At 44.8% G+C, this 16,531-nt stretch overlaps 1 protein-coding gene across 1 annotated transcript; it reads right to left on the bottom strand.

Annotated features, from left to right (window-relative positions):
- Nucleotides 1-460: 460 nt before the first annotated feature.
- Nucleotides 461-11,864, bottom strand: PGRMC1 (progesterone receptor membrane component 1). The gene is made up of 3 exons (XM_020813870.3): nt 11,299-11,864; nt 3,999-4,154; nt 461-3,044 (listed from the first exon to the last, which is right to left on the bottom strand). Exons 1-3 carry the CDS (start codon nt 11,648-11,650, stop codon nt 2,941-2,943), a joined length of 612 nt encoding a protein of 203 aa, XP_020669529.3. The 5' UTR covers nt 11,651-11,864; the 3' UTR covers nt 461-2,940.
- Between the last annotated feature and the right edge of the window lie 4,667 nt (nt 11,865-16,531).

Consider the following 16,531-nt stretch of genomic DNA (forward strand, 5'->3'; position numbering starts at 1 on the left):
ACATATTGGAAAGAATTCAGGTGCAGCAAAACTATTGCTCTGGATAGTAAACCTAATCTTTGCTTACTGCACTAACCTAACTAGAAATACTGTTTCCAGTCCAGTTTACATTGTTTTGACACAAGGTAATCAACCCCCCTGCTAATTTTTAAATATATTTTATTAAATGATTCTTTGTTAGACTTTAGGGGAAACCCAAATTTGCTGCTTAAAATGACACCTTTCATTCCAGCAAAGGAATTAAGAACTTTTATAAGTCCTGGAAAACAACTGTACTTTAGGGAGGAGAATTATAAGAGAAGGCTTGCAGTATTATCTCCTCATGCAGATAATTGTCTGTTGCCCCATTTTCAAGCCAGCTTGTCCAATTTCTTACCAGGAGCAGAGAACATGTGAACTTCCACTTAATGTTTGCTAAATTATTCCACTGTATACATAGCAAACAGAAATGAGCAATGGGTTACTAATGACAAATATTTATTTTACTGGCATAGTTAGGATTGAAAGGAGTACAAATGAAAGGAGCACAATACACCACATTTATTGTTAGGTGAAACAAAGAGAATTTTTAGAAAGCTTTTATTATTTTTATTACTTTTTAAAAACAAACTACAAGCTTCTTGTGCTTCAAATGACATCTAAAGCCAGTTTTCAAAAAACAAGTAAATTTTAAGAAAGGAAAGATGGTGAATAACACTAAAGAATATTGAGGCTACTGTCAGTTAGCCTGAAACTCCCAGAGGTAGGTCACAACACTTCAGCCAACTACTTCTCTTTAAGGCCTAGTGAGTACCAAGAGCCAAAAATCAATACAACAGAATTTGAGGCAAACAGGCGCCATATTCTCTACTTTGCAATTATGAATAGCAAAAATTCAACACTTACTGCTTTGTGTGAGGAATGTCAGAGCTGTGGGTGGTGGAGGACTGGAGGACAGACAGGATCCAGTAGGAGAACCTCTGAATACACATTGGAACAACAAACACAGTCCATTTGCCTCGGCTGTTGGGGATCCCTAGCTTAAATTTTGTTTTCCTTTTCAAGCTATCTGTGGCGAGGAAGTCCATAAGGAGAAGCAGAGCTCCAGTGAAGCTGCCCTTTTAATATTCCACTAAATCAATGTAGACTTCCTACAGGGCACTGGGGGGGGGGGGCGGGTGGGGTGGGGTGGGGTAGGATTTAAATTTAAATCCACCTGTTCTAGCTTATCAAAATCAACAGGACATGGCTGCCTTAAAATTATGTGCATTTGAGCTGCCATGGATGCACGCCCAAATAAAGCATCTCAGTGCGTAAGAGATGCTTGTGTTTCCCTTCCACTCACCGTGCATGTTGCAAAGGTTTCTGAAGCACCCAGTCCATGCTGAACACCAGCTATGCCTGATGGATCTCCTTCAGTAAACCAGCAGGATGGACTGGACCTGTATTGTAATACTGAACAATCCACCTTTTAAGGATGGTTGCCTCCATGACTATTTTTGTAAAAGTACACCTGGGAGCTTGTGAGGCCCATTCCTAAGAACAGCTTAGGCTCTGCTGCCCTTGCATTTAAACTATATTATTACCACTGGCTATCCAGCATAGCAGGGTTTTTTTTTTTACTGCTGTCCTGTTAACCTTGCTGAACTGGGTGTTGTACATTCTTCTCTCCAACCTAAACAAGCTCATAACCCTCTGCGTTTTTTTCTTTTCTTTAAATGCCACTTCCAGGAGGAGCAAGTAGCTTACAAATGGTCTCTCTCAGCCTTGCCAGCTTGGTGCCTTTAGATGTTTAGACCACAACTCTCATCAACAGGCATGGACATCCTGGGGTGGGTGGGTATTATACTGAGGAAGAGTGTGAGAAACTTCTCAAATACTAGTGTTAGCAGATGTGCACAGCCTTCCAGCCAAAGTGTTAAGTGCACTGAACTCTGCCTAAGCGCACATCAGCTTGAATCCAACTGGGAATCCCACATAGAGCAGATTCATTGAATAGGATTCACATATATGTTGCCTCACTAAGCAGCGGTCAGTTAATCTTACTTTAGCTGGAACGACTGATTTGATTTAGGTCACTTTAGCTGTTTAACGTACCAAGGAATATCCTAACAACTGGACATTGAAGGTAAATGAAGCAGACTGCTTACATCATTCTGCTTTGAGTGGCAATGGGGTATTCACCCTCTCTATGGAGAAAGTTGTGAGAAACCAATCCAGTTCACTATTTACTGTAGACTGGGTATAAATGCCCATATAAAAACAGTTTTAAAGAGAAACAAACAAACAGTCTCTGTGTTCGGGGTGTTACCATGTGGTCCCTTTATGAGAACAGTTACATGGATGAAATCTTCCATAAACTGTATAGATTTCCAAAGCAGCAATTTCCCAAAAGATATAATTTACAGTTCAGTGATGAACAAGTATAGGTTACAGTGGAGCAGAAACTGGTAAATGGAGGCTAATTTTTTAAGTGTTATTACAAGAAAGGGATGGTAATTATTAACGAGGATGCTGATCAATATTAGTTCATACTGAAGAGAGATGTTCTTGTGGGAGAAGAAATCTACCATAGTACATAGTTGCCATTCACGAGGTGCCATTTAACAACCGCAACTGCTGTACACTTGTCTTTTTAGAGGGATTTAAATCAATACCGTTTTCGAAGCGCCATTAGAAGCATAAAAATTCTACAGCATCATGGCAAGCACTCTTTCTAGATCGAATCTCACCGTTTTTATTTAAGAAGCCCAGCCTTAACTAGCTCAAGGTTGTCTGAGAATATAGATTAAAATGTGGTTTTAAGTGCAGCCAATTTGCTGCCAGTTGCACAATGTCTAAAAACAGGGTGGATATTCAGATGGGTAAAGTAGAACTGTAATGTGGCAAATAGTCCTTTAAAAATTGAACAGCAAAAAACAAAAAAACCAACAATCTTCAGGTTGTTCCTCCCTGCGTTTGCTAATCGTTCTTGCGATCTTTGGCTTCTTTCACTTCTTCCTCATCAGAATACACAGTGGGTTCTTCTCCATCCTTCAAAAGTTTCCCTACATAGTGGTATTTAACTGTATGTGAAGATAGAAAATGGTTATTATTTTAATAAATATACACAAAGTTTATGTAACAACATTAAGAGGCTGGGGTAGGCAGGGTAAAGTAAGGTTGCTGGACATCAACACTGAAGCCAAGAGAAACTGGTTCTACTTAGAATTTGCAATCAGAGAAACTGGATTGTTTGCCAGGAAAGTGTCTCTACGGGAGAAGATCTGTGTTGAATTTCCATGGGGCTTTTATAAAAGAAACTCTTACGGTTTGTGTTCAAATCCCAGATACAGTGGTGCCTCACTTAACGAGGATAATCCGTTCCAGCGAAATCGCTGTAGAGCGAAATCCTCGTTAAGCAAAAAAAGAAATCCCATTGAAACGCATTGAAAACCTGCTCAATGCATTCCAATGGGCTGAATAACTCACTGTCCAGCGAAGATCCTTCATAGGGGCGGCCATTTTCGGTGCCTGTAAAGTGAGGAATCCATCCAAAAACACAGCGGGGAGCCATTTTGCACAGCGGGCGGCCATTTTGAAGCTGCCGATCAGCTGTTTTAAAAATGTCGTCTAGCGAAGAATCGGTTCCCTAAGCAGGGAACCGATCGTCGGGAAGCGAATTTTGCCTATTAAAACATCATTTTGCGATCACAAAACAGTCATTGTATAGCGGTTTCGGAGTTTAATGAGGTAATCGTTAAGTGAGGCACCACTATACATTGAAGACTAAGTCCCACAAAATAGTAAGGACTGATTTCCAAGTTAACATTCTTAGAATTGCACTTTGGATCGGTTAACTGTGGCGTTTTATCAGCACTAAGAAGCCAATTTCAGCTTGTACTATGGCCCATGAAAATAAGGAAAAAAATGTGAGGCAGGTTCAGTCCTTGAAACGCACCCCTTTAGCAACAGTGCGTTCTTGTAGATAGGGTGGAAAGGATTAAAATCTGGAGTAGTGGACAGGTTGGAATGCTTACATGTGAACTGCTGTTCCCAGTCACTCAGTGTCTCTCTCTGTGAGGCATCAAGATCGGAAAGATCATCGTATTCATCTTTCAGAGCTTCTTTATCCAGACAGAAGGTAGCAAGGCCTCTCGACGCATCCCTTCCCGCAAAAACTCCATAAGGGCCCTCTTCAAATAAGAAAAAAAAAGGTAGATTTTACAATGTGATACCACCCTGTTCTTGATAAGGCCACACATATGTATCTTATATTAATTTTTTTTGCTCTCCAATGCTTGACAAAAGGCTTCTCCTTCGCCTCAGAGCTTCTAACACAGCATGTAAGGCAGCTCCGCATATTCTGGACTACAACGTCCAGCTCTGTAGAATCATAGAAGGGACCCCATGAGTCATCAAACTCATTCCCCTGCCAGTCCAAACCTATCAGTGTGGCCAGGGCTGATGGAAATTGTAGTACTGTAAAATCTTAAAGGCAATTGTCTTCTCAGGAAAGAAAAACAGCATGTACATACAGAATATCTCTTCCAAAGTTTATATTGACCCTCAGAGTGCAGAGTCATCCTGAGCAAACCTCTTTCCCTCCCCCTTTGCTGACTTATGCAACGCAGGCATGCTTTTCAAGGACTTTACTCTCCTGCCGTCTAAAGTAAATTAGTAACTTTTCACCCTCATTTTGCTCTCTGATTCCTCCAAATAGTTTGCTAGAGCTCAGGAATTCTATACATTTAAAAATTCTTACACCCTCCAAGTTGTTTCCTTAACAGACATTAAGTCCTGCTGTATCCAGTTTGGGTCCTTTTAGGGAGAAAGTTGGGGTAAAAATATTTTAAATAAAATAACGGATAAGTTACTGGTTGTTGTGGGTTTTCCAGGCTCTTAGGCCGTGTTCTGAAGGTTGTTCTTCCTAACGTTTCGCCAGTCTCTGTGGCCGGCCTCTTCAGAGGACAGGAGTAGCACTCTGTGCTCTGGTCATGACAGGGATTCTTTTTTATCACGGGAGCTAGAAACATCTTTTAAAAAGTACAAAATATTGGATTTTTCAGATGATAAGACTCCAGAGCCTTAGGTCTGCTTAAGTGGTGACCCACAGAGACTGATGTCTTCAAGGAGGCCCACCAAGTAAGCTTCACTCGCCCCCTGCAAGGCCATCACTGCCAAGCCCCTCTTACCTGAACTGTTTATCTTGCAGTTGTTCTCAACCTTAGGTCCCTAGATGTTCTTGGACTGCAACTCCCAGCAGCCTGCATCAATAGCTGTGCAGGCCAAGATTTCTGGGAGTTGTAGTCCAAGAACATCTGTGAACCTAAGTTTGAGAACAATTGCAAGATAAACCAGTTCAGGTAATCTCTGGGTCACCAGTTCAGGTAAGAGTCACCAAGATACCATCAAGCACAGCAACATGAGATGCATTTATGGGGGATTGGGGGGGCACTGGAACTGTAATACGGTGTTGCCGAGGCAAGGGGGGGAATATAAGGAAACAGAGAAAAAAGGGGGTTGCAAAAAACAGCTGCTGAACAGTACTGTACTTTTGCAGAATTTTTTAAGGGTCACTTGGCTTCTTTGAATTTGGGAAGCAGTAAGAATTCAGAGTTTATAGAAGAATGGAAAAAAATAATTTGGAAACTCTTCTATACCAGTGTAATGCATTTCATTCGTGCTGGGAATTCCTGAAATTTTCACTGTGCCAAAAACAAGACACAAAACCCTACTAGATGTCCCCAGGCTGGTGGTCCCTTTCTTTTATTTATTATTTTATTTTATTTTATTTGTTCGATTTATATCCCGCCCATCTGGTATAGTCTACCACTCTGGGCGGCTTACAGAATATCAAAAACAATTTAAAAAAACATAAAAACATTACAACAATAACAAATAGTGCAGGAATAAATAAATAATAAATAGCAAAGAAATCAGTAGTTGACAGGAGGGAAGGCCTGGATGTACATCCATGTTTTCAGTTGGCATTTGAAAGTATCCAGCGTTGGGGCCTCGCAAATTTCCGGAGGAAGGTTGTTCCAAAGGCGAGGAGCCACCGCTGAGAAGGCCCGGCTTCATGTCTTTTCCCTTTGGGCCTCCCTCAGCGTCAGGCTCCTCAGCCTCACCTCCTGACTTGTGCGGGTGATACGAGTAGATCTTGGTGGGAGCAGGCGCTCCGCCAAGTATTGAGGTCCTAAACCATTTAGGGCCCTATAGGTAAGCATTAGAACTTTGAAGTCAATGCGGAAACGGATGGGCAGCCAGTGCAGTTTGGCCAGAACAGGAGAAATATGTTGGTGTTTTCTCACTCCAGTAAGGAGTCTGGCCGCTGCATTCTGCACCACCTGAAGTTTTCGCATCAGCCTCAAAGGTAGCCCCACGTAGAGCGTGTTACAGTGGTCTAGGCTTTCTTTCAGCCTAACCTACCTTTGCAGGTTTCTTGCGAGCACAAAACTGGAGAAACGTCCTCCTGTGCTACCTTAAGAGCGCTATGTGTTGGGGAAACACCAGTAGTTACTTCTTCAGCTGCAAAGTGGCATTGCAGGGGGCTGATTTGCAGCACAGAAGTAGTGCAGGAAAGAAGGGAAATAAGATTGGGCTTAAATCCAGACATGGAAAATTGCTGGGGTTTTTTTTGGGGGGGGGGCTTCAATTCCCAGAATCTCACAGCAAACAGCCATTGTCCCCCCCCCCCAAAGTATTTCCCATTTCCGACAAAACAGCTCCCCACCTGGTGCTTTTCCTCTCTGCTTCTTTCCACCCCCAAATGTCCAGCTATGTGTCCCTTTGGACTATTACAACACACGGGAGAGAATACGATGGAAGAAGGACAAAGCCACCTCTCCTAACTTTTCCTCTACAAATTGCCAGCAGTCCAGTGGTAACTTTTATCTCTGTACGGTTTTTTTAAAAAGATCTTTAAATTTATTTATTTCTAAGCAATGAAAAGACATTCGACCATATTGCAAATATTAAATACAAAACTATTCCCCACATTTCTCCAAATCACATATATACCTTTCCCCATCACCTTTTAAAGAAATACTGACCAACAATCTAAGTCTCTTTTCAAACCACATGTCTCAAAGTCTATTATATCGGCATATTTTAATAATGGCTTCCAATTTTCCGTGAATTTGCTATGGCTTATTTCTCCTCTATGTACTCTAACTTTATTAGTCATTTTTTTCCATCAGCAATGTATGCCATATTTTACTTGTGAATGCTTGCACTGAGAGATCTTGGGCTTTTTCCCAATTTTTAGCTATTTCGGATCTTGCAGTGCCTATAAGATTTGCAACTAATTCTTTATATTGTAGTTTCTCATTTCCCCCTGTGAATAATGAAAATAACAATCATGTTTCATTAATCTCTATTTTTTTTTTGATTAGTCAGTGTTTCTATCCATTTAATTACCTCTAGCCAAAAAGTTTCTATTTTGGGGCAAGAGATCCACATATGTTCCAGAGTTCCCTTTTGTCCTCAGTTCCTCCAACATTTATCACATATATCTACTTTTATCTCTGTATATTCAGGTTGCTGGATTGGTGCATACCAAGCACTGAGCAGGTCTTTTGCAGAGGAAATGGCTCTTTGTTGCTCACTCAAGAACACTCTGGTTTCTCTTCAGATCGTATAAATCCATCGCCTTTCACTATCCTTAAATATTCTATACTGCAACACAGATAGCTAGCAATGATATGCTCTTCCTGGAGAAAGCCATTTCTCCTCCAGCTACCAGGAGAATTGTAGCTAAGCTCAGCGAGAAGGCTGTGGAGGGGGGTGGCAGATGATGTCAGGGTCCTTGCTACTCGGAAGGTCCCAGATCTTCAACCCTCCAAGCCCAGCTCCGCAACACCTGTCCAAATCACTCCTCAGTAGTTACGAAAGGGCTAGGAATACGGGCTAGGAATACAGTGGACCCTCTACTTACGGAATTAATCCGTACTGGAACGGTGGCTGCAGGTTGAAAAGTCTGTAGGTCGAGTCTCCATTGACCTACAATGCATTGAAAACCGATTACTCCCATAACCAGCCGTTTTTGTTCCATTTTTGTCCTATTTTGTTTTTTTTCTGGTCTGTAGGTCAATTCTCAGGCTGCAAGTCGAATCTAAATTTTGCAGCCAGAGAAGTCTGTAACTCGAAAAGTCTGTAAGTCGAGCCGTCTGTAAGTCGAGGGTCCACTGTACTCCCATTATATTTGTGCCATTCAGCCCAAGGATCTTAGAAAATGAAGGTGATATAATGGCTGACAGCAGTAGTTATTATTTCTCATTTCTCTTACATAGTAGGCTAATAAAGTCACCATCCAAAGCTACACAAGAGAAACTGGGTTTTCACACAAGGGTCTCTCCATCCTGTGACTGTACCTCAGACTTTCCTGTTCTGGCCTTCGAGTTTGTTTTGTTTGTCTGTTTATTTAAAATGTTTTTTTTCACTGCCCCTTTCTCCTTAAGAAGAACCCAAGGCAGCTTACATCATCAAAAGCCAATATTTAAAGCTAAAAAATAGTAAGTATACAAATACTAAAAAAGGATCAAACAAACACCACACTAGAAGATGATAAACAGAAGCAACACTGAAACACATTCAAAGCAGTAAGGCATAACCATCCATTTCAGAACCTCACTCATCAAGGGAAAGCTCGCTTGAAGAGAAAGGTCTCTGCCTGCTTGCCTAATGCTAAGTTTACCTAATGCTGAGAATAGAAGATTGGGCTTCTCCTCCTTGGGCCTAGCCTCTCGCTTCCTCCTACACGGATTTCAGGCAAAGCAAGGCTCAAAGCAGCAGGGCTGGTTCCCCCGGGGAAAGGCTGGGCCACAGACAAAGGCTGTTTGGCAGCCCCCTCCTCCTTTCAATGCCTGCGGGGGGGGGGGGAATAATCCCTTTACAATACCAGACTGGCTGGTTGGGCAGGGAAACAAAGTGGATGAGGGCTGAGCAATAGATGCAGTGGAAAAAATAACTGCCCTATGGATCGCTGCCAATGTTCGTTCCCAATTCTCATTTCTGGGAATATTCCAAATTACACAACTCCATCGTTCATTCAAGATCTATACGTCTCTCCTCCACCCCCAAACTAGAAACCGTGAAGAACACGTGTTAACTTCTTTGTTATAGTATTTTATCCCAGGTTAGAAGGTTGGAATACTGTTCAGTATCACATACCCTGTGACAGCTCTCTGGGAAGGACATGCAAGGGAAGTTCCCTTTCTTTATAAAGAAAAGATAACAACATGCCCTTCCCTCCACCTTTTTTTTTAAAAAAATCATCTAGCTTGGTGAAGAATTTTAGAGAACTCAAAGCCATGCTTATTTTGCTCATTTATAGTTGACCCTAATAAAGCTATAGTCCATCTATGGACTTGGGATTTATTTTTATCCATTTGGATCAACACACAGGGCAATTTTCCAGGCTTTGAATCACTCTACCTCTGCATGATTTTTTTTTGGTAAATACTGGAATACTTGGGTGGTGGGCTGTAACCAGGTAGGGAATTGCGTCATCCGCTAATGCTACTGTTATGTCCCAGACACCTCAGTGGATGTGGACCAATGACTATTTCTTCCAACTTCACCATGAACTCTTGAGTATAGCCATCCTCAAGCTGCTAGCTAGTGGATAATGGGAGCTGCCAGGCTGGCTGGCGAGGATGGGACTTCTTGTCCAGCACACCTGGAGAACAGCCAGTTGGCAAAGGCTAGCTTCACAGAATTGAACATCTCTAACTTCTTGCTCCATATCCAGTGGTCCCCAACCTTGGGCCTCCAGATGTTCTTGGACTTCAACTCCCAGAAATCCTGGCAAGCAGAGGTGGTGGTGAAGCCTTCTGGGAGTTGTAGTCCAAGAACATCTGGAGGCCCAAGGTTGGGGACCCCTTCTGAACATACAGAACAAGACAGCCAAGAAGATTGAGCATCGACTCCCCACCTGATTATATAAACGTGCACAGCCTGTGCTGAAAGTGGGGGGAAATTACATACAGTATATGGCAGGGCAGCATGTGATGGAGTGCTAAGCGACACCTTTTGCTCACAAAACCTCAGCAGAGGTTCCAACAAAGCTTGTGATTCATTTCTAACCACTGTTTACAGACAGATCAGCAATGCTAATCCCAAATTAGCAGTTGGGCCTGGAATCGGGAGGCAGCACAGAAGAATATCTGTGGCCTAAATGGAACACTGTTCGGTACGCCTTATAATGGCAGAGAAATGCTGGCTGGATAGGTACCTCCGTGGTTTGGGTCTCTTGGCTGTGAAGCCAGAGGGTTGAGGGTTTGATTCCACAGGGTGCCTCCTTGGAGTAGGTAGAGCCAGCCCGGGTGGCCTTGGGCCAGCTGCACCGCCCCAGAAGGGCCCCAGAGGAAGGGCACAGGAAGCCACTTCTGAGTATTCTCTCTACCTGGAAAGCCCTGGGAAGATTTGCCATATGTTGGGATCGACTTGAGGGCATACACACATCTACGTACTGACAAAGTAACATCCAAATGTTGGCCCACATTTGGGAAAGGTCGGTATTTCCCAACTCAATCACTGCCCCATTGAACATAATTTCCAATCTATAGTAGTAATCATTCAGAAATGTAGTAACCGCTGCGGTTATCTGTGATTATTAAAGGGCAATAAAGCCTAGTGGTGAAAGTTGTAATCCTCTTGTCTATTTACGTGGGTGGCACTGCAGGTTTGAAGGGGTTTCTTCAACCTGAAAGCCAGCTGCAGTGCAATCCGTGGGAAGGCTGCCTGGAGGGGGGATGAGATCAAGCTCCAGGACTCACGCCCTTGACCCCCCCATCTCATCCCTGTGCTTCGGAGGTGGTGGGCCTTTTACTTCCAGCTTCTGGGCCCCATGCACTGGAAGGGGATCCTGTCCGCCTTAAAGTCGCTTGCAAGCTTTCCAGAGCCAACAGGAGGGATTAACTGTGGGAAACAAAATGGTGCTTCTCTCTGAACCGACCCCACCTATGGACGCCTCGTTGGAAGTCAGCCCCACACTGAACTCTGTACCAACTTCTCAGCCAAGGGCACCGAGGGCCTGCACCCGTCCAGAGGACTACAAGTCCCACTCTTGCAACTAGCTGGGAGGGATGACGGGGGCTGTAGCCCAAACGATCCAAAGGGCTGGGCAAGGAGAGGGGTTTGTCAGGGTGCCCAGGCAGCTCTCCCCACCCACCCCTCAAAAAACCCCAAGTTCTTCCCGACGACCTAAAAAAGGTCCTGGGCTACCTTACACGGGGGGGGGGGGCAGAAAGGGCTCCCAGCGTTGCAACGGGGGCTCCAAGGAGAGACACCCCCCGCCCCGGGGTAGGGGGGTCTCTCTCTCTCTCTCTCTCTCACCGGGTCCGTAGAACTTCCTGCCGCGGGTCACGTCGAAGACCTTCCCGTTGACGGCCATGAGGATGCGCGGGTTCTGGATGCCGTCGAAGGGGCGCAGCTCGGCCGGGGTGAAGTCGCGGCGCTTGAGCTTGGGCAAGGCGGGCGGCGCGTCCCCCTCCTCCTCGCCGTCGGGCTGGGCGCGGGCCCGGTCGCCGCGGACGATCTGGTAGAGGAGGAAGAGGCAGAGGCCCAGCAGGCTGAGGTTGAGCGGGGAGCTCACGATCTCCAGCAGGAGGCCCCCCCCGCTGCCGCCCTCCTCCGCGCCCTCGAGCCCCGACGGGCCCGCCGACGCCGACGCCTCCTCCCCGCCCATGGTCCGGTCGCCGCTGCTGCCGACGCTGCTCTTGCTGCCTTTGCTGCCGGGACGCGGGGCTCGCTGGCCGCTCCTGGCTCCGAGAGATCCGAGGCCGAGCTCCGCCGGGAGGGAAGGCGAGAGGAGGAAGAGGAGGAGGAGGAGGAGGAGGAGGAGCCGCTGGACGGAGGGAGGGGAGGCGGCTCTGCCCGCTGGCACCGAGCCGAGACCGGCTGTGCGTTCCCCCCCCGGGGGGGGAGCAACGCCGACGCCCTGCGGGAGGGAGGGATGGGCGCTGGGGGGGGGACACGATCCAGGAAAGGGCGGCAGCGCCCCTCTCCGGAAAGCCCGCGGCGGTGCAGCACACAGCCCCGAGACCGCTTTGTTCTTTCTTTCTCTCTCTCTCTTCCACACCGCCCCCCCCCCCGGCTATCCACCACCACCGCCGGGATAAAAAGGACCGGCGCCTGCTTGCTCCCGCGGAGGACAGGGGCCCCTAGTGGCTACGGGAGTGGCGTGCCCTCATCTAGCAAGGCCTCCCCCCTCTCTTGTCTCGCTGGGAGCTCTCGGGGAAGAGGCCGTAGCGGGGGGGGGGAAGTGAGGGAGGTACAAGAGGGGACCGTCTGGGGGGGGTGTCTTACGACTGGAGAAGGAACGGCCGCTGGATCCCTAGGAGAGGTTGAGGAAGTCTGCCACCTAGGGACTGAAGAAGGTGCTGCAAGAGCCAAGAAGCTTTTAGTTGATTAAGATTAGGTAAAGGTAAAGGTTCCCCTTGACATTTAGTCCAGTCCTGACCAACTCTAGGGCGCGGTGCTCATCTCTGCCTCCAAGCCGTCGAGCCAGCGTTTGTCCGAAGAGTTTCCGTGGTCACGTGGCCAGCGCGACTAGACATGGAATGCCGTGACCTTCCCATCAAGGTGGTACCTATTTATCTACTTGCCAACTCTAGTCCAGTTCTGACCAACTCTAGGGTGCAGTGCTCATCCCCGTCTCCAAGTCGTAGAACCAGCATTTGTCTGCAGAAAGTTTCGGTGTTCACGTGGCCAGCGCGACTAGACACGGAACGCCGTTACCTTTCAAACTGCTAGGTTGGCAGGAGCTGGGACAAGCGATGGGAGCTCCCTCTGTCGCGTGGATTCGATCCTACAACCACTGGTCTTCTGACCTTGCAGCACAGAGGCTTCTGTGGTTTAACCCGCAGCGCCACCACATCCCACTTAAAATTAGTCTTCTTAATAAATAAATAAAATGACCCTGAAGTGTGTGCGGGTATGGAATCCCCTTAGTAACCATGCCAGGATTCATATTATTTATTTATTTATTTATTTATTGGGCTTATATACCGCCTCATAGCGCTTCAAGCACTCTCCGGGCGGTTTACAATTTTAATTATACAGGCTACACATTGCCCCCCCCCCAACAAGCTGGGTACTCATTTTACCGACCTTGGAAGGATGGAAGGCTGAGTCAACCTTGAGCCGGCTACCTGGGATTTGAACCCCAGGTCGTGAGCACAGTTTTAGCTGCAGTACAGCGTTTTAACCACTGCACCACGAGGCTCATATATCTGTGTTTTGTAAACTTTGAATTGTGTGTGCAGATGGACACACATTCTATTATTATTATTATTATTATTATTATTATTATTATTATTATTATTATTATTATTATTATTATTATTATTATTATTATTATTATTATTATTATTATTATTATTATTATTATTTCTCACAGGAGTCCCAGCAAGGAATGATTCCAATGATGGTGTTTGCAGATGCTCAGTATATTCAGGACAGTTACTTGCTAGCTTAGTGTTATTACTGTATGCTTTTATTACTTATTAATGATAAATTATTTATTAGTCATGTTTATATCCTTCCTTTTCTCCATCAAGCTCAAAGTGGTGCATCGATCTCACGACCGCCCGGTGGAGTAGGGGTCAGGCTGGCTTTCCCAAAGACCCACAGTGCATTCTGTGGGGAACAATAGAGCGCGTGAAAGTTACTTTTCTAAAGACTCCAACTCCTCAAATCCTCCGTCAGTCACAATTGGCACAAGATTCTGGGAACTCTCCTTTATGAACTAACTTCTCCATATTCTGGAAGGCAATGGAAGCTTGAACCTACCTCTGATGGCTGAGAATATGTAAGACTGAACGCTGACTTTTCCAAAGGTAATTGAAATTACGATGGTGCAATAAAGTCACTGCTTTTAATTTGCTGGAGTCAGAATAGGTGCTACTAACTCCTTCTTTAAATCAGGACTGGGGAGTTAAGTAAGAGCCAGAACAGGCATCAACCTGTTTTCCTTTTTTTGGAGTGGGTGTTTTGCCTCACTTTGTCACCTGTACCTGTTTTTCTAGTTACATTAAACAGGCTTGCTTAGTATCAGGAATGTCAGAGGTTTAAAAATAATAACTCAGGTCCTCCCCACACCCACCACCCCCCAAAAAAAACCTTTTAATCTTTTGAATGTTTATTTAGCTTCATGGGAAGATCCACAATACAAGTGTGAACTAAAATACAACAGGAGACATGAGAGAAAAAGAATTATAGGGTGGAGGTGTTCATGCAAACTAAGTTCATTTTTAGGGCATCCTCTCAGATAATTGGGTGTAGGATTGAAAGCTTAGAGGTCTGAGGCTGCAATCCTGTACCTCCTGGTGGGGGACTCGTGACCCTCCCAATGTTGTTGGGCTGGAACTCTCATCAGCTTTTGCCCAGATACCTAGTTTTGAGGTAAGTCCTGTCTTGCTAAGGAACAACCTATTGTCAGGGTCAAGAGAAGAGTCAAAAACCCACTGTGCACTCCGATGGGGCAGTCTCCTCTTTCACATGCGTGGAAAGACTGTTGGGTGCTCTTACAGGAAATCTACAACTGGAGCACATAAGTGACTCCTGAACAGGGCAGGAACATGCCACCCCCAATATTGGGGAGAGGTGCCCCCCCCTGTCCCAGTTCATGAGTCACCTCTGCTCAAGCATCCTTGAGAGGCGGACATCCAACCTCTGTTTCAAAATCTGCAATGAAGGAGAATCCACAATTTTCTAAGGGAGTCCATTCCACTGCCCAGTGGATTTTACCACTGGGCAGTGGAATGCTGAAATCATCTTTTTTCATTGTTTGGAGTCGTCCATGTAGGTCTTACCCTCTGGAGTGGCGGGAGACAATCTTGCTTCATTTTTTCTGAGTCAGCCTATAAGATCTTTAGAGATGGCTATCAGTTCTTGTTACCATCTCTTGGTCTTTTCTTCTCCAAGCCAAATCCCCTAGTGCAAGAATTGGGTGATACCTTTATTCAACCACTAAAATAATGAAACACATTTTATTTTTTATTTGTTTTATTTATATGCCGCCTTTCTCCTGGTAAGGGGACTAGCTGCAAGCTTTCATGAAGAAAATTTCACTTCGTCAGGCTGTACACCACCCATTTATGGATAGCACAGAAAAATTGTAGATAAGCGTCCCCAAAATTTATCATGGCCTAGTTGCTCCTGTAATGTGAGTTCAGACTTAGTCTGCAAATGTCAACTGAGGGGTGCAGTTTCAAGCATCAGCCCTTGCAGCATGATTGGAATTTACCATCCCAAACTTCAAACAAAGGGTTTGCTAATTACTCTGTGGCTGTCCCACGAAAGCTTGCAATGTGTTTGAATTTTTCGCAGTTCAATAAAGGTATCACCCTACACGTGTCTTTGTGTAATCCTAAAAACCATATAGCCTTTTCCTAATTCTTTCTGGAATATCAATTTTTTTTCTTTCTTTCATTCATTCATTCATTCATTCATTCATTCATTCTATACACCACCATTAGTGCATAGCACTATTTGGGGCAGTTCACAGGGTAATAATAAAAAAGATTTAGAATAAAACTTAAAATCAGTTCATTGAATCGAATGGAACAAGATACAACCAATAACAAAACAGGCATATTCTCTAAATGCAAGATTAATCATTCCATCAGATGCTTGGTTTCCTGACCCTTTACTGTCTTCATTATCTTCCTCTGGACATGTTACATCTTTTCAATGTCCGAGATGAACTGATGCTATATTTAGTATCTGATAGGAATGCTCGGTTCCTCCACTCATATTCTATGTGTGTGTTCTGTGCTATCAAGTCAGAACCAATTTACAGCCACCCTAAGAGGGTTTTCAAGATAAATGAGATATTTTATGGACAGTTTTACTAGTTCCAATCCCCCAATGAGTTTACTTAGCCTAGTGGGGTATTCAGACCCTGTTCTCCAGAATCCTAGTTTGTCACTCTATCCGCTACGCCACAAGGAAAGGTAACAAAGAATAATGAAGGATGCGAAAATCATGATTTTCACACATTTTAGAGGATGCACATTTGGCCATTCTCAGAGGCAATTAAATAAAAAGGTCAGTTCTAATGAGTTTTATTGGAAAGATAAAATCGTCAAAATAGCATGTCTCTGTGTCTTATTTTGTACAGAACCATTGTTTGTTTGAAGACATCCTTTAAGTTGGGTGGCAAAAATTTAGTTCTTAATTTAAAACTGTTATGTCTCATGTCTAGCATAAGGAGGAGGGTTGCAAACCCTATGATGACACCTATGGATTGCCCAGCTGACGGTATTTTATACCTATGCACTGTACACGGAAAAAAAAATACCAAGTTTAAGATTTGGGAGGGAGCCGCTGTGCCTTCTGATATTTGAAAGCCACAACATCTGGAAGACCAGATGTTCTCTGGTTGCTGCTCTACTTAAAGCAGTGGTCCCCAACCTTGGGCCTCCAGATGTTCTTGGGCTACAACTCCCAGAAGCCTTCACCACCACCTCTGCTGGTCAGGATTTCTGGGAGTTGAAGTCCAAAAATATCTGGAAGCCCAAGGTTGGGGACCACTGACTTAAAAGACTGTCCGGATCAGGTTCAG

The sequence above is a fragment of the Pogona vitticeps genome, chromosome 11, assembly GCF_051106095.1.
Source record: "Pogona vitticeps strain Pit_001003342236 chromosome 11, PviZW2.1, whole genome shotgun sequence".
Classification (NCBI taxonomy): domain Eukaryota; kingdom Metazoa; phylum Chordata; class Lepidosauria; order Squamata; family Agamidae; genus Pogona; species Pogona vitticeps.

Coding starts and splice junctions, on each gene's coding strand:
- PGRMC1 (XM_020813870.3), bottom strand. CDS start 11,650: ATGGGCGGGGAGGAGGCGTCGGCGTCGGCGGGCCCGTCGGGGCTCGAG. Junction 4,155..11,298: donor CAGGAAGTTCTACGGACCCG/GTGAGAGAGAGA, acceptor TCTTATTTGAAG/AGGGCCCTTATGGAGTTTTT. Junction 3,045..3,998: donor CTGGGAACAGCAGTTCACAT/GTAAGCATTCCA, acceptor CTTCACATACAG/TTAAATACCACTATGTAGGG.